General features: G+C 41.0%; 1 protein-coding gene across 1 annotated transcript; it reads left to right on the forward strand.

Moving 5' to 3' along the window:
• Positions 1 to 11,675: 11,675 nt before the first annotated feature.
• On the forward strand, positions 11,676 to 11,957 carry SMIM36 (small integral membrane protein 36). The gene has a single exon (XM_059996998.1). The coding sequence runs from the start codon at positions 11,676 to 11,678 to the stop codon at positions 11,955 to 11,957; it is 282 nt and encodes a 93-aa protein (XP_059852981.1).
• The last annotated feature ends 9,454 nt before the right edge of the window (positions 11,958 to 21,411 follow it).

The following is a 21,411-nucleotide window of genomic DNA, read 5'->3' on the forward strand; positions in this document are numbered from 1 at the left end:
AGCAGAAGCACTGAGCAGAAAACAAAGACATAGGTGATTGTCAAGGCTGTCCTTACAGTACATATGTGATCATGTTTGGCTTCCCATTGTTTGACACTGTTAGAAGAGTTCACAATGCCAATCATATGGAGAATTCCTGTTATATAGTATGTGTGCGTGTGAGTCTTACTTTTGAATCGTCTAGAACAAAATATCCTTAAAATACTCAAAGCATGAAAATTGTTGCATTTTTAAGTATACAAACAATAGGTTCATAATTGCTGAATATTTTTGTAAATTTATTGAAATGTTTAAAGGAAAACATGCTTGCCTTTCTCATCTCTTCAAGCTTTAAAGCCTGTTTGTGGTTGACACTTGAGATTATGAAAGCAGTTTTTCCCCTCAGATTTGGTTTCTTGCATTCCCTCTCAGAGGAATCACTAAAAAGTGGAAGGCAAAGTGAGGTTTTTCCATGAACTATATCAATCAAAAATATAATGGAGAAAATGCTTCATTAGAGCTTCCCCTAGCAGAATTTTCCTCCTCTCCTCCACAGATCATTATTTAACTCTCTTGTGCCATTTGTAAGTTTTTTGATACAGAAGAGTTATTTTTGGAAGTTCTTATGAATGAAATAAGTGTATGATTATTGAGATAGTTGGTGTTTTGACAAAGATTTATTACAGTAATCCAGAAATAATTATTCTTACCGCCTCAAGTCACATAGAATGCTTATTTCTGACATAATAAAGGTCCCAGCCAGATGAAAAATAAAAAAGTAAAAATTATCACTATTACTAACTAGTACTATTTTAATTGAAAAATGACCATTCTGAAGACTCTGGTTCCACACCAGCTCTCTCAGATAAAAGCTGATTTTTTTTTTTTCCATATTCCATGTGGTAGGTTGAAAAATGACCTTCCAAGAAGAGATCCACATTCCGATTCCTGGAATGTTACCTTATATGGCAGTTCTTGCAGATGCCATTAAATTCAAGACCTTGAGATGGGGAGATTATCCTGGATCATCTGGGTCGGTTCAAAATGCAATCAAATGTACACTTCTAAGAGTGAGGCAGAAAGAGATTTAACACACACACAGAGGAGAAGGCAATGTGAAGATAGAGCAGAGAGAGATTTGAAGATGCTGGCTTTGAAGATTGAAGAGATGTAAAACACAAGCCAAGGAGTGCCAAGAACCTCCAAAAAAATGAAAGAGACAAGGAATAATGGATTCTCCCTAGAATCTCTAGAGGGAGCACAGCCTTGCCAATACCTTGATTTTGGCTCAGTAATACTGACTTTGGACTTCTGACCTCTAGAACTGTGAGAGAATAAATTTCTGTTGTTTCAAGCCACAGAGTTTGTATTAATTTGTTACAGCAGCTACAAGAAACTAACACACCCACATACTTGAGAGCTGCAGTTTAAGTAGGTGGTTTGTTACCCTGAATGCTACTTCTAAACATATTTTTCCCCTTTATCTACCAGACTTGACCATCAGACACCTCTTCCTTTTACTGTGATCTGGCTATCTCCTGACCACTCCCCGCTCATCAAGGGCTTTAGTGCTCAGCTGGCTTCATTCTCTTCACTCTTACTCTTTCAACCTACTTGGAAATTTCAACAATCCTCTGTTTCTGCAGATTTTTTCTATTCAGTTGAGAGGATGTGCCCTTCACTCCACTCCAGCCATCCACACTTTTATGGTTCTCCCAAAATCTTATCATCACCAATAACCATACACCTTCTGAAATCACAGTTCCAGTCATGCCCTTACCATCCACCACCTCCAGCCCTCCTGGCTCATGGACTCAATTGTCTTCCCCAATCGTCTCTTGACCACACAGGGGCCGCCATTGCACTGACCCTACCACTTATCACTACTCCACACTGCCCCCCCCCCTCCGCCCCTGTATGCCCTCATTTACCTCCAGCTTAGAAGCTTTGATCTAGTTTGAGAATCATTTCCTTCCTAACACCCTTATTGGCCGTACCCTTTGTTTCTTCATCTGATTAAGCCTCCAATCTGCTTAACCAAACTATCTACCTACTCTGAGCTAAACATCTTACTTTAAATTCATGATGACTAATCTCAACTCAACACTGCCCAGCACTCCTACCCTACTTCCCTAGGATATTTGTTTTCTCTTTCTCCAGCACAAATATTTCAGAACTTCTTGTTTTCAACAGACCACACATTTCCTCATTCAATCTCTGCTGATGACTTTGACTCATTCCTGAGTGAAAAACAAAACAAAACTCAGGAATCAGATGAAACTAACCTCATCTTCCTACCACTAAAGCCACTCAGAACCCACTTTTCCTTCTCTATTGATATGACGGAATAATTGTCCCAGCTCCTAGCTGTGACCCATTCTTCCATGTTTACATGGGATCTCATCCCTGCTCAAGGAATTTGACCCTATAGTTTTCCCTTTTCTCTTGTGTTATCAACTGCCCTTTCACAGCTGGACTGTTCCCATTGGCTCACATACATGCTTTAATATCACTCATCTAAAAAAAAAAATTAAAGCAAACACCTGTCTTTCACTCCCACACTGTCCTCCAGCTACTTCATTTCTCTGCAGTCTTTCACACCCAAACCCCTCAAAATTATCTATACTCAGTCTGTATTTTCTTACCTTCTTTTCTCAACCTACCTTTTTGGGTTTCATCCCTCACCCCACCCACCTTCATGAAAAACTCCTTCATTTTTTATCAGGGTCTCAAAACCAATGGTCAATTCCCTATTCTCATATTACCCAATCACTTAGCAGCTTTTAACCCAGTTAGCTACTTCCTTTTTTACACCTACTTTTCCCTGGGTTTCCCTGATACCATGCTCCCCTGGCTTACCTTTTACCTCACTGGCCACTCCTCTGTTTCATTTGTTGGCTCCTTCTTGTCTGCTGAGTCTCTAAATGTTGGAATACTCTGGACCCCATCCTGAGCCTTTCGTCTCTTCCCTATCGGCACTTTCTCCCAATCTCATCTTGTCCAGTTCTGTCATTATGAATGCTACCTTTATATTGCTAACTCCAAAATCTGTACCTGCCACACTGATCTTCCCACTAAGATAAAGACCCAGATATCCAGCTACCTCCCCAGCATATCAAATTTAACTAATCCTAAGGAGAGCTCTTTATCCACCCCCCAAATCAGCCATGTGCATGTCACTAAGTGATAACCTCATATATGGTACCCCCCTATACCCAGTTGCTCAGGCCAAAATCCTCTTTCTCTCATGACTTACATCCAATCCTCAGCAAGTGCAACATATATTTCTCAAATCCAAGCCACTTCTTAGCATCTTCATCAACACTCCAGTCCATGCCATCATCACATCTCACCTATACCATTGCAGCAGTCTCCCTTACCCATCTCTTTTCTCCAACTCTTGTCTCTCTGTAACTCATTCTCTGAAGATCAAACATAGAGAGTTTCTCCAAGATTAAGTGTGATCACTGTCACTCTATTTAAATATCTCTGATAGCTTCCTGTGGCAATTAGAATAAAATGCAAATTCTCTAGTATAGCTTACCAAGCCCTCTGTGATCTGACCCTGCATTAATCTACTACAGCTTTGTTACAGGGGTGGAATTTTCTGCTGCCCATTGCGCCTTTTCTCAGGGTTCCTCCTATTTTTTTGCTCTCTTTATTTTTATTTTTTATTATTTTCTTTTTTCCAGCTTTACTGAGATACAATTGACCTATAACGTATGTCAGACCATCACATTGTACACCTTTAACTTGTGAGGAATAGCTGCCCATGATGTAAGGCACCACCATCTCCACCATCCCCTCCTTCTATACTCACTTCCCTTGAATTGAAGATGTTGAGGATAGGAGGACAGCAATAAGTTTCTATGTGTCCTGGGTCTGTGATACAGGGGCAGATGGTGGGTTTGGTTGGACAAATGTCCAACTATCCTTAAACATTCTGTATTTAATTAATGCAAGGCCTGATTATGCCCTGCAGTGAAAACTGTTTAAATACTGCTAAATCCAGCTCCATCTACCTGATGTCATGAGTCTCTCAAATTCTTGTATTGGGTTGTCTTTCAGTCTTATTTTAATACATGTATAATTTACAGGCATGACTCAAGCATACGAAACCTATTTTCCTTCATTTCTCTGTTAGAAAGATAAATTAATTCAGAAGCCTCCACATCTGCCAATGATAAAAATCCAATCTTGCCAATAAAAAGTAGTTCAACAACTTCTTGTTTAAAGCTTCATCTTTGAGGAAGTAAATCCTTATTCAAGTTCTGGATTCTCCCTTGTCGCCTTCTTCCCACATCCTTTCTGGGAATCATCTAAGTTCCAGGGGTCTCAGGTCCCAGCTTTGGAGAGGGAACATGTGGTCTACATATTTTCATTTGTCTTCAATGTCCCCCACTGACATGTGGCTTGTCCCATCTGTTCTTGGGCATCAGTCTCTGCACCAGCTACTTCACTGCTCCTGTCCAAGCCTCCATTCACACAGCTGGCAGTCTGCTCACTCTGTGCTCTTTGGTAAAACTCTGAACCCTTCAACTGAACATCTCTCAACTCTTCCACCTTAACCGTATTTGTGGGTCTTGGAAACTCTTGGCTATTTTCCTTGCACCATCCTGATATGCCTTCAATTGTAAGGTAGCCCTGGCTTGTCCAGTTAGCCACCTTTTTTGGAAATTGTTCTCTACTATTCCAGCACGCTGCTACTCAGAGTCATATAGGGCATGTGGCCTCTCCAAGAATCTGACAATCTCCCAGAGACATACTATGCAATCAGATCCCAAGACTTTCAGCTTTGGAATTCTCTCTGCGTGAGTCTACAGTCTCTCCACCGAAAGATGGTTTGGGGGAAGGGAAGGGCCTTCACAGGGGCACACTAACATCTACTCTCTTGTTACCTCCCCTTGGAATCCCCCTTTCAACTCTTTATTGCCTTAAAAGTAGAAAAGTTGCTCACATTCTTTACTTTCTCTTTCCTATATTTTGGCCTGAGGTGTAAATTCTAGGTTCTTAGTCTCTTGATACACAAAGCCAATATTTTGTAATTTTAAAAATGGTCTTTGCTCTCCCCACAATGCCTGGCTCTAAGCCTATGGACTTTAGTGTAAATTTACAGAAGTCTACAAAAGAACTCAAGAATGATGAATCTGACTCTTTCAGGATGTATATCTCCTGGGAGTCACTACCTTTAGAAACCCTGGATGATGAAGGGGAGGAGAAATGGGTTCAAATAATTCTTGGGAAGGGGACAGGGAAGAAACAATCTTTAAACACCTTTAAAATACTACCCCCTGTCACACTGCTTTTTTATTTCTTTTGTAGGTCTTTATATTTTTCTGTATCTTCCAAGGAATTTTATTGGGAAGATATAAAAGGCTATATCATGGGCTGCCAAGCAGTTGCTATTTTTAAACTTGTGTTTATTTTTTATGGAAGCAAATTTCACATACAGGAATTCTCTTTCATCTCAGGCATTTTCTTCATGGAGCCATACTTAGCAAAGGAGCCAGGAACCAAAACCAGAGCTAGAAGGGCAAGTACCCAAAGGAAGTAGAGGTAGGTATATCCAAAGTAGAGCTTTGCTTATCTCCCAGTTTGCTCCAAGCCATGCCTAGTTTTATCTAAGCATTAGAGAGATGGTATATTCATTTTCTAGTACTATTGTAACAAAGATACCACAAACTGGGCCACTTAAAGCAACAGAAATTTATCCTCTCACAGTTGTGGAGACTGGAAGTCTGAAATCAGAGTGTTAGCAGGGTGGGTTCCTTCTAGAGTCTCTGAGGGAGAATCTGTCCCGTACCTTTCTCCTAGCTTCTGGTGGTTGCCAGCAATCCTTGGCATCCCTTGGCTTGTAGCTGCCTCACCCCAATCTCTGTCTCCATCTTCACATGGCCTTCTCCTCCTGTGTATCTCTGTGTCTTCATATATCCTCCTTATAAGGACACCAGTCATTGGATTTAAGGCCCACCCTTATCTACCATGACCTCATCTTAACTAATTACATTTGCAAAGACCTTATTTCCAAAGAAGGTCACATTCTGAGTTTCTAAGAGGATATGAATTTGGAGGGAGACTCTATTCAACCTAGTTCAAGGTGGAAAAAATATCTTGAAGTGTTCTGTGATAATACATGGAGGTATTTTTCCAGAAGGTCCCAGGTGAGCCACATACTAGATTCTGACTGTGAAGTTGAGAGGGGCCATGGGTTGGAGGTAGTTATGTTCTCTGAATGCAAATTTTTAGGTCAGGTAGACTTGAAAATATAGATGGCTAGCATTTGGTTTTTATGATGATTGCCATTCTTGCTTTTCTAACATCTATCACATCTAGACCTCGTTCATCTTCCTCTCTACCTAGTCAATAGCTCCAGAGAAAAAGCACTAGATTAGAATTCAAAACTTTGCTTAAAGTCTTATTTCTATCATTTACCATCTGCTTGGCTCTAAGCAAATCACTTTCCTGAGCTTCTATGTCCTCAACTGTAAAATAATTAGACTTCCAATGATTCTTTTGTAAGTTTGTGACATTTTTACCTCCAAAGTTATTGAAAATTAAAACTACACTAAGGTTTTTTGGATGCTGTATTTTATTGAAGAAGCAAGGCAGTGTGTAATGTCAGAGATAAACTCCTATGCAGCATAATTAAAATTCAAAAATAGTTTGGAGTTTTAAGAAATAAACTCTAGTTGCCTGGAAATGCATTTACATGGAGCACATATTTATCTGGCATTATTAGGTGACGACTCAGGTCAGCAGACAAAATGGACTAGACTGTGGATAAGTGTGTACACAAATGAGAGCCCAAGGAATATCTATCTGATTAGGTTTCAAATGCCCCAGAGCACATAGCATAGGGTATTCTATGTAGATATTTGATTTATATTTCAAGCAGGAGGAGAGAGGTGGAAGGGTGACGGGGAGAAAGGGAATAAGAATGAGCTAATTAGAGCCCCATTGCCTCTCTGAGCTTAGATTTCCTCATTCCTGATGCTCCTGCTGTTCATTAGTGCTCTCTACCTATCATCAGGCACTCAGCGTAGCTTCAGCATTTATCACATCGTCAAGCTCCAAAGCACCGAGCAGGCTGCCACATGGTAAGTGCACAATACATGTTTGTAAATTAGGGAAGGAAAGACTATGTCCGGACTATGTCAAGGGGTTGTTTTGCACTGTAGCTTCTTATTATTACCTCTGTCACCCTCTGCTGCTGATTACAAAGCGCCCTCCCAGCTTGCCTTTGCCAGTTTTTTTCTTTAGTTAGTAGTCTCTGCTTTGGCCACTAGATGGCACAAGAGGAAAGTTCTTTAAAGATCAGGAATGAAGGCAAGGTGCTTGGGAAACGTTGAGCTGCAGTACGAACAAGGCAGCCACCCCCAGGGTTAATTTAACAAATCAGGTAGCCAGCATTTCACCTAACACATTGGAAGGAAGCAAAGCCTCCACAAGGCGGGATTTGAAATGACCTTTGGGCACTGGTAGATACAAAGACAAAAACACTCTCTGCAGAGAGTAATAACCACCTGGTACATACTGCTGCCTTTTAAAGCCTTGCTGTAATCTGGGAGCACTGATGTGACTTACAGAAGCACCCGGCAACTCCACTTGCTGAGATTTGGTGCTCATGAAGAAACTTTCTATTATAAATGAACTTTGTCTTTAGATCTGCCTCCAGGGAGAAAAAGCTGTGGTCATTCCAGCATAAGACCTTCCAACATTTGTGACAGGTGTACGTTTCACTGTAACAATAAATCGGTATTCTGTTTTAAACATCAGTCTCCTATCAGCTTGGTAAATGTGAATTGCAACCAGGAAAAGGACTTTCTCTTGACAAAATGAACTATCTGAGCCTGTTGGACTGGTGTGATGTCTGTGTTGAATGCCTCCTATGACATCTCTTAGTGACACCACTGTTCTGGTGACCCATTTTCTACACACCCTTCTTTCACACATCTGTGGCCATGATTCCCCATCCTGGCTGCATATCAAAATTATCCATGAAGACTGTTACTGATGCAGAGCTGCAGACTCCAGCCCCAAAGATTCTAATTCAATAGATCTGGCGTTGATCCGGGAATCTGTATTCCTAAGAAGCCCAGTTGATTCCAACGAGCCTGGCTCTACACCTATGGTGTTTGAGAACCATTCATCTTTCTAAATATAATTCCACAGCTTAGTCCAGAACCACAGATTCATGGAATATTTTATTTGAAAAAGGTCTCCACATCAATAAGAATGCCTTTTACAGCAACCCTGAACCCTCATGTTCCCAGGGAAGGCATCAAGGACTAGACGGGAAGCTAGGCCATTAAAGCTTAACAGCCACAAGAAACTAGCAGACCTCTGGGACCTTTGACCTTTAACCAGGAGTATCAAAAGAATCCCATTAGCTCTTGGAGAAATGGCCCTGTCTGGTCAAAAATGTATACGTGAAGGACTTCCCCAGTGGTCCAGTGGTTAAGACTCTGTACTTCCACACTGCAGGGGGCATGGGTTCGATCCCTGGTCAGGGAACTAAGATCCTGCATGCTGTGTGGTGCAGCCAAAATATAAATAAATAACATATATATATATATATATATATACACACACACACACACACACACGCACACACATGAGACCCTGAGACCAAGGGCAGATGCATAATTTGTAAGCCCAGTACAAAATTTAAAATTATTAAAAAATTGAAGATGGAGGAGGCAGGACATTAAACTAAGTGTGTGGCCCTTCTGAGCAAGTGGCCCTGTGCAACTGCCCAGATCCCATGCCCGTGAGGTTGGCCCTCTACAGGACTATTGGGACAGACTACCACTGAGGCAGGAAGATGATTATAAATCAAGGGATAGCTGTATTTTTATCTGATCTTCTTTTCAATTTGCTTATTTTCCTGCATCCACACAGCAGCCAAGGTGATCTCTTTAAAGTGCAATCTGTCTTGTCCCTACCCCGGCATTAACTGATCCAGTGGCGCCCATACATCCAGCATCAACTCTAAAGCCCTGAGCAGGGTTAGCACATCCTTTTGCAATTTGACTCCTGCCCACCGCTCTCATGTTATGCTCCCCATTCTTTCTCTATACTACAGTCCACTGCCCTTGTTTCAATTCCTCTAGTTTTCCAGGCTTCTTTCTGCTCAGACCTCTCACGAATGCCCTTCTCTGTGGCTTGAAAAGTCTTCCCCTCCTGTCCTAACCCGGCTAAATTTTGACTATCATTCAGGTCATAGGTTAAATATCTCTTTCTCATGGAAGCTTTCTCTGACCCACCTTGGGACACACTCTCCTATCACCCTCTCCTTGTCTTTATAAATTTATTCCTACTTGTGCTATTATTTGTTTAATGTCTGTCTCCCCTGCTAGACTAAATGCTTCTATCTTTTTATTCTTTGGCACAGTACCTAGAACACAGGAGGTGCTCAAGAAGTATTTTTGAATTAATGAATGAAAAAAACCAACAAAGGCAGAAAGGGTGAAAATGTCAGGCGCTGTGCGTGTTCCTCTTATTAAAGAAACACATCCATTCCCAAAGCCCAAATCACTCCAAAGATGGATACTTGGCATTAAAATCTCCCTTAGAGGGCTTGCCCGGTGGTGCAGTCGTTAAGAATCTGCCTGCCAATGCAGGGGACACGGGTTCGTGCCCTGATCCAGGAAGATCCCACATGCCACGGAGCAACTAAGCCTGAGCCTGCGCTCTAGAGCCCGTGAGCCACAACTACTGAGCCCACGTGCTGCAACTATTGAAGCCCACGCGCCTAGAGCCGGTGCTCCGCAGCAAGAGTAGCCACCACAATGAGAAGCCCGTGCACCGCAACGAAGAGTAGCCCCCACTCACCACAAGTAGAGAAAGCCCACGTGCAGCAATGAAGACCCAACGCAGTCAAAGATAAATAAATAAATAAAATAGAAAAATAAAACCCCCAAACCTCCCTTAGATAGAGAAGGAAACAAAAGCAAAAATAAACAAATGGGACCTAATTAAAAGATTTGCATAATAAAGGAAACCATCAGCAAAACAAAAAGACAACCTACTGAATGGGAAAAAATATTTGCAAAGGATATGTCTGATAAAGAAGTAATGTCCAGGGCTTCCCTGGTGGCGCAGTGGTTGAGAGTCCGCCTGCCGATACAGGGGACACGGGTTCGTGCCCCGGTCTGGGAAGATCCCGCATGCCGCGGAGCGGCTGGGCCCGTGAGCCATGGCCGCTGAGCCTGCGCGTCCGGAGCCTGTGCTCCGCAACGGGAGAGGCCACAACAGTGAGAGGTCCGCATACAGCAAAAAAAAAAAAAAAAAAAAAAAAAAAAAAGTTAATGTCCAAAATATATAAACAGCTCATACAACTCAATATAAAAAAACAAACCACCTGATTAAAAAATGGGCAGAAGACTTGAATAGACATTTTTTCAAAGAAGACATACAGATGGCCAACAGGCACGCGAAAAGATGCTCAACATTGCTAATCATCAGGGAAACCACAAATCAAAACCACAATGAGACAGCATCTCATACAGGTCAGAATGGCTATCATCAAAAAGACCACAAATAAACATTAGCAAGGATGTGGAGAAAAGTGAACCCTTGTGCACCATTGGTGGGGATGTAAACTGGTGCAGCCATTGGAAAAGACTATGGAGATTCTTCAAAAAAACTAAAAATAGAACTACCACATGACCCAGAAATTCCACTCCTGTGTATATATCCAAAGAAAATGAAAACACTAATTTGAAAAGATATATGCACCCCAACGTTCAAAGCAGCATTATTTATAATAGCCAAGATATGGAAGCAACCTAAGTGTCCAGCAACAGATGAATGGATAAAGAAGATGTGGTGTATATACACATATTTACATATTGACCATAAAAAAGACTGAAATTTTGTCATTTGCAACAACACAGATGGACCTGAAGAGTATTATGCTTAGTGAAATAAGTCAGAGGAAAACAAATACTGTATATTATCACTTATATGTGGAATCCAAAAAAAAAAAAAACAAACAAATAAATATAACAAAACAAAAACAGACTCACAGATACAGAAAACAAACTCTACCAGTGGGGGGAGGGCAAGGCATAGGTAGGGTATTAAGAGGTACAAACTATTATATATAAAAAGAATAAGATACACAGATATATTGTACAGCACAGGGAATATAGTAAATATTTTATAAAACTTTAAATGGAGTATAATCTATAAAAATATTCAATCACTATGTCGTACACCTGAAACTAATAAAATATTATATTTAATTTAAAAAATAAAATGAAATAAATAAACTTCCCTTATATAAAGGGTGACCATACTTCACAATTTTTCCAGGACAATCCAGTGTGCTTATTAACAGCACTTACTCTTGTTCACCAAAACTCCGTGTTTGGGCATTGAATTATATGGACCTCCTGCTTACATACCACACTTTGGTAACATGAACCATGTCTCTTTTTCTCTTTCTCTCTCTGTATAGGTGAGTTGATGAGACAGTTTCTGTGCTTTGGTGGCTGCAGTATTAACAGAAGAGCTTAAGTTATTAAACCAGGCAGCTTTAATCTGTGAGGTCTCCTGAAGCAGTGAGGATTAATGTATTTTTATTGCAGAGCCAATGTAGCTATTCCATCGAGCCAGGGTTTGCTTCCAGCAACCACCAAACTGGCCCCACTGCCTTTCTCTAGACCCACTTCCCAACCGTGAGGGATGCGATGGAATTTTACCTGGAGATTGACCCTGTCACCTTGAACCTGATCATCCTAGTTGCGAGCTACGTCATCTTGCTCCTGGTTTTCCTCATCTCCTGCGTGCTGTATGACTGCCGAGGCAAGGACCCCAGTAAGGAGTATGCTCCTGAGGCCACCCTGGACGCTCAGTCCTCCATCCACCTGGTGGTAATGCAGCAAAGTGTTCCGCGGGCCCACTGGGCAAGGGGCCCTGGCCTTCATTTTGGGAATCGTGCTCCACTAGGGAAGAAAAGCACAATGGTGTGAGACTGGCTGAAGGATACTGGGGAGAGAGCACTAGACATTCTGGACAAAACTTTCCCCACATGGCTACAATTCTCTCGGCACATAGGTCCTGCTTGGCTATGTAAGTGGGAGCTCTGCCTTCCTTTCTGCTTTCTTGTCATCCTCCTTGAGGGTGAAGCAACTGTTTAAGGTAAGAAGCCCACGGCGACCTTTGGTCAAGGTCTCCAGATGCAAAATCTCAGCAATACTATTGCTTAGTGAAGCTGGTTACAAGTACATTCCTGATGAAGCTCTCCTTGCAACTTCTAGGAGAGATTGACATTTGAGAAAGGGTTGAAAGAAGAGAGTGCAATGGTATGTGTGTGTGTGTGTGTGTGTGTGTGGTGAGGAATGAGACTAGCTCAAATCTATCCTGTACTTAGCAAATCCTTTCTTTTCAAGGCAACCACTGAACTTTTCCAGACTTAAGATTTTTATTATTTCTATAGGTACCATCTCTTCACATTCATTCCTCACTGTGAGTCAATATGGTGAACACAGTAACTGTAGAGCATGGTGGTTTACTGACAAAGCTTGGAGCCTGGGTTCAGACCCTGTCTCCTTCACTTACTGGCTGTGTGACCAGAGCCATTTGTTTGTGCCTCAGGACTAGTGGGAGGACCTCCAGGCTGTTTGGAGTATTTAAATTAGTGAGTTCACTGAAAACACCTGAGACAGTACTTGGCACGTAGGGTTAGCTGTTATGATGAATATTAATATTATTCCCTTTCATATTTCTCATCAAGAAATTTAATCTCCAGTCCTCAAATCTGACCTGGTCCAACGCAAAGTTACTGAGGTCCCATGACTTGGTGTTTCACTCCCCCCAGCACTACTTGCTGTCTTCCTGTTCCCTTTCTTTGCTGTTACTAGCTATAAATTTGTTTTTCTGCTCATTCATTTATTTTCACAATTTTGAATTAGTATCTCCATTGTGTATGTATGTTTTTTATTAATCCTCCCTGCTCTGAGCTCAGAGCAACTTACATGTTCGCTTGGTGATATACTAAACCCCTTCTTCTAATCAGGCCCTGTTGGAAATACAAAGAAATGAGTGCATCATGACCCTCTCTTCGGTCTTTGCTGCCTAACAGGAAGAGGAGGAGTCAGGAATGACTCAGAGGATGAAGGACAAGAAGGCATTGCAGATTCTGTGCTAGAAGTCTACCTAGAGTGCAGGAGTCTGCAGAGACATGGGTGCCTAACACTAAGAAGGGGATCAAGAAACATTTGCATAATGTTGAATAAACAATTTCATCTTAGACTCAGGCTTCAAAGATGAGATGATTTGTCTTGAAAGATAAGCAACTATTTTCTAGAAGGACAAAAATGTGTTGGGGGCTTGGAAGTAGGACAGGAGATGGCATTTTAGACAGAAGAGATAATATAGACAAAGCTTGGAAGCAGAAATTGTAGCGTTCACTGACTGTGACAGTCTGATGGCTTCCAAAACTTGGAAGAAAAAGTGAGAAATTAAGTTTCATTTTAGCTTATAGAAAACTTGAAGAGGAGGTACTGGCCCAGCCTGCCCTGCCAGCTTCAGCAATGGGCACTGTTTTGACATTGGATTGTTGAGTAGTATAACAAAAACAAACAAAATCCCAGTAATTTTGTTTTCAGATTTTTAATATTTAAAAATTTTTCTTTATATTTTATCAGAAAATCATATTTTCTCTTATGTATGTGATTTGAAAATTATATTGAGAATCTTTCAGAGAAATTTTTTTCTTTTATGGTCAAGGAGCCATCCTTACCTTAATAGTGAAAATATAAAATTAATGGGAAAATAGAGTAAATTAACAGGCAGCTTCTAAGAATCTGCACTTTGCCTAGTGTGAACTTCACCTGGACTAACCTTATTTACTTCCCCATCATGGGAATACATATAAATTAGTGGAGAAAAAAATATATCAGTGAAGAAAAAAATCCAAGGACCACAAGAAAAGTGTTGACAACAATAATAATTGTAATCATAGCTGTTTGAGAGAGAGAAATAGAAAATGTTTATCTCATCTAATTTTAAAGTTAAGATTATATAATCATTCATTGATAATTTTTAGATAAACAAATAGTTTCAATTATATTTCAATTCCATATTGTGGTCAATTGAAGAAGAAAAATTAACAGAAATGGAAGAAAAGAAAAATAAATTCTAAGAGAAAGAAGGAGAACGAGAAGAACAAAAAACCAAATAGTTAAACTAACAACAACGACAGAAAAGGGAACAGAAATAAAGTCAGAAAAAAGAAGGAAAGAAGGAAACTAAAAAGGCTCTAGGGTGGATGTTGGAATAAAGGGCATTAAGCTTTTCCAAGCCTGCGGTTCCTTTGACTTGTGGTTCATCTGGAGTTGTGTTCTCCAACAGGAACCAGCTTCTCAGCTTTTAAAACAATCTTTTCTGTATAGCACGTACACTTAGAATCTTATAAGAACTAGAAGTATCTTTAAGAATTTTACCAACAAGGAAACTAGCCCAGAAAGAAGAGTGATTTTCCCAAGAGCCTTTGGCTTCAAAACTGACACAAAGATCCTGTTATTCCCTTTTTCCTATTTGTCCCCCAGTCCTCTTTCAGGTAAACGTTATCTCTTACCTGTTTGTAGTTTAAAACTTTGTGATTTATTTCTTATTTTTTAAATAAAGCTTTAATTCCCAATGGAATTATTAGTTGCACAGCTATGAAATTGTAACCAATGTCTTAAAGCCTGGTGAAGCGGGTGCCAGCTAGAACCAAGGAGCTCCTTTTACAGTCAAATACTACAGCATTATTTTTGTTTCCTTTTGGGATTAGGACTCCCTTATTCCACCTTCTTTTAATTCATTATTCTCCCATCATGCACAATTTTTATCAAAGCAAATGCAATATTTTGGCCTAATTTGGATGATAGTTGTGGGAAGGACATAAACAGAACTCTTCCAAGGCCAGGGAAGGGAGGGAGAGAATGTAGGTTTGTCAGGAATCTCTACATGCCAGATGCCTTTTTTTCACCCTCCCCCTCCCCTATGAGACAGACACAATTAAAAGTAGCTTAAAGATAAGAAAATGGAGGCTCAGGAATGCACTAGAGCTTGTGCAGGTCCACAGCAGGTCCATGCAGGAGGCAGCATCTGAGCTCAGTTGTAGGTATGTCGCCTCTGCTCTCTATGTTTTTCAGCCATTCAAGGGCAGTAGCAAACCCATGTTTATTCCTCTTTTTCTCTCTCCCATGCTAGAAGTGCATACCTGGGAGACTGCTCAAGAAAAAGCTGTTAAATCATATAACAGTTTTTTCAGATTTCTAGCAAAGAAAAAATAAATTGTGATAATTTGGCCAGAACATTATCTTCTGATATTCCAAAAGACACCAAGATGGAATGGCCTAAGGCAGGGCTTGGTGCCAGAAATGCCAAGCTCAAGACCCTCTGTCTCTACCTGCTGTTGAGCCTTTTATGCATCACTTAACTGCCTAAGCCTTTTGCCCAACTTAAATACAACGTTGTCGATGAGGTTTAGAATTATATATGTAAAATATCTGGCATATGGTATGATTTCAACACAACGAAAGCCACTATTATTATAATACCAACAGATAAGGTGAAAGTAATGTAGGGCATCTTGCCACTCAGCGGCAAAGACTGCTCCTGCAGATTCAGGCTCATTTATGGGACCACTGAGGAGAAGGAAGATGAGGTTGGAGAGCTGCCACACACAGCAGGAATTGGGAAATAGGGGGAAGCATCTGTGATGGGTTGAAGACATATGTTGAAGTCTTTACCCCCAGTACTTCAGAATGTGATCCTGTTTCAAAATAGGATCAGTACCAGTATAATTAGCTAAGGTGAGGTCATAGTGGAGGAGGGTGGAGCCCTAATCCAATATGACTGGTGTCCTTATGAAAAAGGGGAATCTGGACACAGACATACACACAGGAGAATGTCTGTGAAGACTAGAGTTATTCTACCACTTGCCAAGGAACTATCAGAAGGGAAGAGAGAGGTCTGGAACAGATCCTACCCTAGTGCCTTTGGAGGGAACATGACCCTGCCAACACCTTGATCTCAAACTTTGTACCTCCAGAACCGTGTGACAATAAATTCCTGTTGTTTAAGCCACTTAGTTTGTGGTAAATTGTTAGGATAGGATTAGCAAACTCATACAGTGCCTAAAGATAATTTTACTACATATAATGGGACGCTTAACATTTTAAGGCCCTTTGGAGTCAGTGACATGATTCTTTTGGATGTGACACCATACTGAGTTGGGGCCTTCGGCAGAAGCTAGAAAGCTAAGCTTTATCAGAGTTACCTGGGAAAGAGACACGCACAAGCAGAGTAACAATTTGTTGTGTTTTTAAGGAGGGTAGAATACAGGAGAAATGTCTTGAGGAAGAAACTATGCTTGTGGTTTTCCTAAATAGAATGTAAAGGATAATTGAGAGGAATAAGCTCTATAAAGAGGAGGAAGGGGCCAGTCACAAAGAAAAGATGTTATGGAGTCCAAGTGTAAACCTACTGGGTTGAAGTCAAAAAAAAAAAAAAAAAGCCTCAGAACTAGGCTTAAAGAATCCAAGTCCCTCCAGATATCCCATAGATACTTCAGAAGCCACTTTAGTGAGTGCCAGACACATCATTTAATCTGCCAGAAAATTTGTAGGGGGAGGAACATTTATTCTTATTTTAGAGACAAGGGAGTTTCAGATTGTCTTGTCTGAACTTTTAGGGGACAGAATAGGATTAGCAGAGCCCTGGGATCCTGACTCAGCCCTGAGTTTGCCTATATTTCCATGGCAGCCCAGAATCTATGCAGAGTAGCAGAGCGATTGGGCCTGCTGAGTGTACACTTTTGCAATCTACCTCTCACTGCCTTTACTTTCAGGAAGCACCGATAACACAAACCCCTTGATGAGGGCAAAAGCCCCTGAGAACTAGAGGGCACAGTCCAGCGTTGCTCAAGAGTACCACGGATAGCCCTTTTCTCATTACTTCATCTTCCCTGAGAACAGTAGTGGTTGAAATATACAAAGTAAAAGAACACTTGGGCTGTCAGTGTTCCAGATAAGGGTTTTGTAACACTGAGATTAAGAAAGATCTCAGCTATTTCACATCCTCCCAAGATAGTGAGAAGTTGTCTGCACATGCTTATTTTTTGTTCGAAGTTTCTCTGTACTTGACTGTTATTTAATTAAACATCAGCCATATGCTGGGATCTGCTGGTTCTCTGTTTGGCATATCTACAGCCTGGTGGCCTCAGCTGCAATCTGAGGTTGAAAGACATTCAAGACTTAGGAGATACTAGAAGAATGAGGACTTGGTTAGGATGAAGGGGACCAAGGGAGAGAAAAGCCTGTTGCTCCAAGGGCTGGGGTGGCGTGTGCTTAAAATTGGCCAACAAGGGGCTTCCCTGGTGGCGCAGTGGTTGGGAGTCCACCTGCCGATGGAGGGGACATGGGTTCATGTCCTGGTCCGGGAAGATTCCCACATGCCACGGAGCAGCTGGGGCCCGTGAGCCATGGCCACTGAGCCTGCGCGTCCGGAGCCTGTGCTTCGCAACGGGAGAGGCCACAACAGTGAGAGGCCCGCGTATCGCAAAAAAAAAAAAAAAAAAAAAAAATTGGCCAACAAGCGTGCAGAAGAAACGTGGCAGTGGAATTTGGAATCTGAACTGTTTGTCAGAACTGATAAGGACATTCTTACCATGGAAATTTATCAGTGACAAGTTGCTTGCCATTAGGTGAGGGAGAAAAACTTGTGATAGAATTTTGGAGAAAAATTTCAACGTAACAGTTATTAGACAGATACTCAGGAGGAAAATCAGAAGGTCCAGATAAGGAAACGATTGGTTTCTTAAATGGCAACAAGAAAGTCTCCCTAAATTTAACCTAAATCTCTTCTGCCTCTTATACTCTACATTCATTTTCTCTCATTTGCCCCTTCTGGGTTTTATTTTTTTTTAGAAATCACTGTTTATCGGGTGATTTGTATAAACATGTCTCATGAAAGAATCCAATCAGATTAGATCACAGTCATAAGGTTGGTGATCACACTCATAGCCTATTGACGAATCACCATCAGTTGTGAGATGTCTGCAAGTCATTTGTTACTAAAAATAAGTTATCTAAGTTTGTGAATGATTTACCTGTTTTCAAATACGGGGTGAATTAAAGGTAATCTCAATCCTAATGCCACTGTCACTTCTGTGTACTCCAGTGTTGTTGCTGAGGCAGCGCTGATACAGGTGTGGTGACAGCTAACATGGAAGCAATTGCACATAGCTATTGATCACTCATCTATTTGACAAATATTTGACCTACTTTGTACAGGCCTCGTGCCAGGTCCAGGAGATACGTTAAGCACACAACAGATGCAAGTTCTGTCCTCACAAAGCTTGCCAAGTAGCAGGAAAAATTCCTGAGCACTTTTCATGTATTGTCTGTCTATCCACTACAACCCTAAGAGGTACTGTCTTTTTCCCAATCTTATGAATTTTTGGTAGCTAAGACTCTAAAACCCATTCTCCAGACCAGCGGCTTCCAAGCACCTCTGAGCCTGCATTCCTTTCCCTAAAGAAAACTTTAGTACTCACCTGTGTGTGTGTATTTATATAAGTATACATTTATGAATATTTAAATAATATATATTTAAATAAGTCTAGATTTGTAGATATATACACATATGCATATACTTATACATTTTATGTACTTTACGGATCTTCCTGTACACCTCACCTTGGAGACCACTGCTCCACGCCATTCCACCACCTTGCCTCCTGATTTTGTCTGTGTATAACGGCAATAATCTACCTCCAATCTCCCCCAGCCTAACCCTAAGTTTTGCTCTGGATGAGTGGGGATGGGAACCTTGTCTAAGAACTTGATCTAGGAAATATATTTTTTTAATAATGAGCAGTAATTTTCAAGTTTGGACTAGATCTCTGTACTGTTAAGGACGTTTTGGCAAAATTCCTTGATGATTTTTTTAAATATGCAAAGATAAGTTCTTCTCCTTTGTAAATCCTATTCATTTACTTTGAATTCTCTTTCCTGGCTGGATCTTAAGTCAAGAAAAGCCAACAAAAGAGTGAGTGTCCTGTATGCCTGTTTCAGTCCCCGCAGCACCCAGTAAAGGACTGAACACATCAGGAAATCTTCATCCTGTTAGAGAAAGGAAGACTTTTTTTACTTCAACTGTAGAATAGGAATTACTATCCTGTGGAAACAAAGTGCCCCAGACACAGGAGGGAGGTGGCTGGGCTGCTCTGACATCCCCAAGCTTGGAAGACTAGGAACGTGCAGCACATAGTCTTGTAATGAATGAAGCAGCCGAGATGATGCCAGGGCTGCCCCCCTCCCTCACAGGCACAGTGGAGAGGAGGCTGGGAAACCAGAGCAATAGAAAAGAGTCCTTCCACCTCTCTACCCGTTCTGGCCCCAGCGCCACCAAAATCCTCCAACTTCCTCTTTCCCTCTTTGCTTTTCCCTCTTTTTCCTTTTTTGCCTCTACTGAACCACCAGGAAAATGGTTGCAAGTCCTCCTGGACCTGGTCCTGCCACGTCCCTCTGTGCTATTAGACTCTGCTGCTGCCCCAGGTTCCAATTCTAACCCAGTCACTAACTTCCTGGGAGGTTTTAGGCCCCACTTGCTCATCTAGAGAAAGAAAGCAATGAAGTTAATTAACAACCATCCAAGGTCCTTCCAGCTCTGGCATTTTTGACCCCATATCTCTCCTTTTTCCTGAACTTTCCTCTCTCCTGACCTTTTAGAATGAAGAAACTATAGACAGGAGGATTTTTCCCGAAAACCTGCCTTTGGTTGTGGCATTGTTATTGATCAGGGAGCTGCAAAGCGAGGCTTAACGGAGGGCTAAGTCCTTTTCTTTCACAGGAGGCATGCACACACACCATTTTCTAACATGTCTTTCATCTGACATTTCAATTAACTATCCCCACGTTGGTGCTTCTTCAAGTCAAGGTCTCTTTTGCACGCTTTGGAAGGAGCATAAACCGTGACAAATGGTCTCAGTGTAGGCATATGGTAATGCATTGATTTCCTAGTTCCTGGGATGTATTAACAAACTTATTGTCCCCAAATGTAAAAATAATGAACTTACTGCCAAGCGTGGAACATTGACAATGTGAAACAGATTAGATTTATTGGAGCCTCGGAGACAATCCTTAATTTTTAGTAGAACATTGCCTTTTATTTCCATCCTAAGTGAATTTCAATTGCCTTCCCCCTAAAACCTTGTTTTCACATGGTTGCAGTGATTAGGAATTAAAAATAATTTTTTAAGTGGATGCATTAATTAGAAATTGTGCTCATCTATGACTAACAAAGACACAAAACACAGTGGCTGAAACATGATGGGGACTTTGTTATCTCTCCTGCAGCTTGAAGTTGGGAGGGAGATGGTTCAACCTTGTACAGTGGCTCTAAGATACCCCCAAGGACCCAGGTACATTTATTTCTGCCCCATCAGCTTTACTTCATGATTTCTATCTCTGAAGTTGTCTTCTCATTGCAAGATGGCCACTGCAGTGCCAAACCTTCCATCTGAGTTCCAGGCAGGGAGAGAGAGGAATAAGAGGGGAAGGGCAAATGGGCTGATACCAGTCAAGTCAGCTGAGAGGCCCACTCAACCACTTCTACTTATATTTCATTGGCTAGAAGTTAACCAAATGTCTACCCCCATCTGCAAAGAAGGCTGGAAGATGCAGAGTTTTGCAGGGTACATTGACATTCCCCCCAACCAAATTCAGGGTTTCATTACAAAAGAAAAGGGAGAGAATGAATTTGGTATAGGCAACTGTCCTTGTGGGGTTGTTTTTCCTTCTAAAATTAATACCTGTTTGTTAAGGTAAACTTGAAAGCTCTGGAATTGGAAAAGAAAGAGATAATGATGATTTTAACTACCCTAAGTGATCTCCAGTAGCAGTTAGTGTAATTGCATGCTTGGTTTTTTATTAGTATTTATGTTTTTCTGATTGTATTTTTTTGACTATAAAAGGAATGCCCATCCATTAGGGAAACTTTGAGCAAAGTATAGAGAAGAAAATAGGAATCACCCATAACCCAGAGATAAACACTATACTATTCTGTTGCATTTTCTGCCACTTTTATGTATATTTTTCATATTAGTAATCATAGTGTATGTATAAGCTGATACCTTTTTTTAACTTTCTACATAAAATAAGTGAATTTACATATGACCCTACCTAATGTCTCCCTGCACCCTTATAACAGAGCATTCCAAATCATGGTTGCAAAGCTGTTTGGAAGGTGCTTAAAGTAGGAGAGAATGAATAGCACAGACTGGTTTTCTCCTGTTCTGCTTCTGGGAGACCATACGGCAGATCTGCCTCACTTCTCACCCTCACTCTAAGACTATATCATATGCTCTCCTTTCTGTGTTTTTCCATCTTAAAAAATGTCAAGTGTACATGCCAAAAGTTAAAATGATTC

The sequence above is a fragment of the Delphinus delphis genome, chromosome 19 (assembly GCF_949987515.2).
Source record: "Delphinus delphis chromosome 19, mDelDel1.2, whole genome shotgun sequence".
Classification (NCBI taxonomy): domain Eukaryota; kingdom Metazoa; phylum Chordata; class Mammalia; order Artiodactyla; family Delphinidae; genus Delphinus; species Delphinus delphis.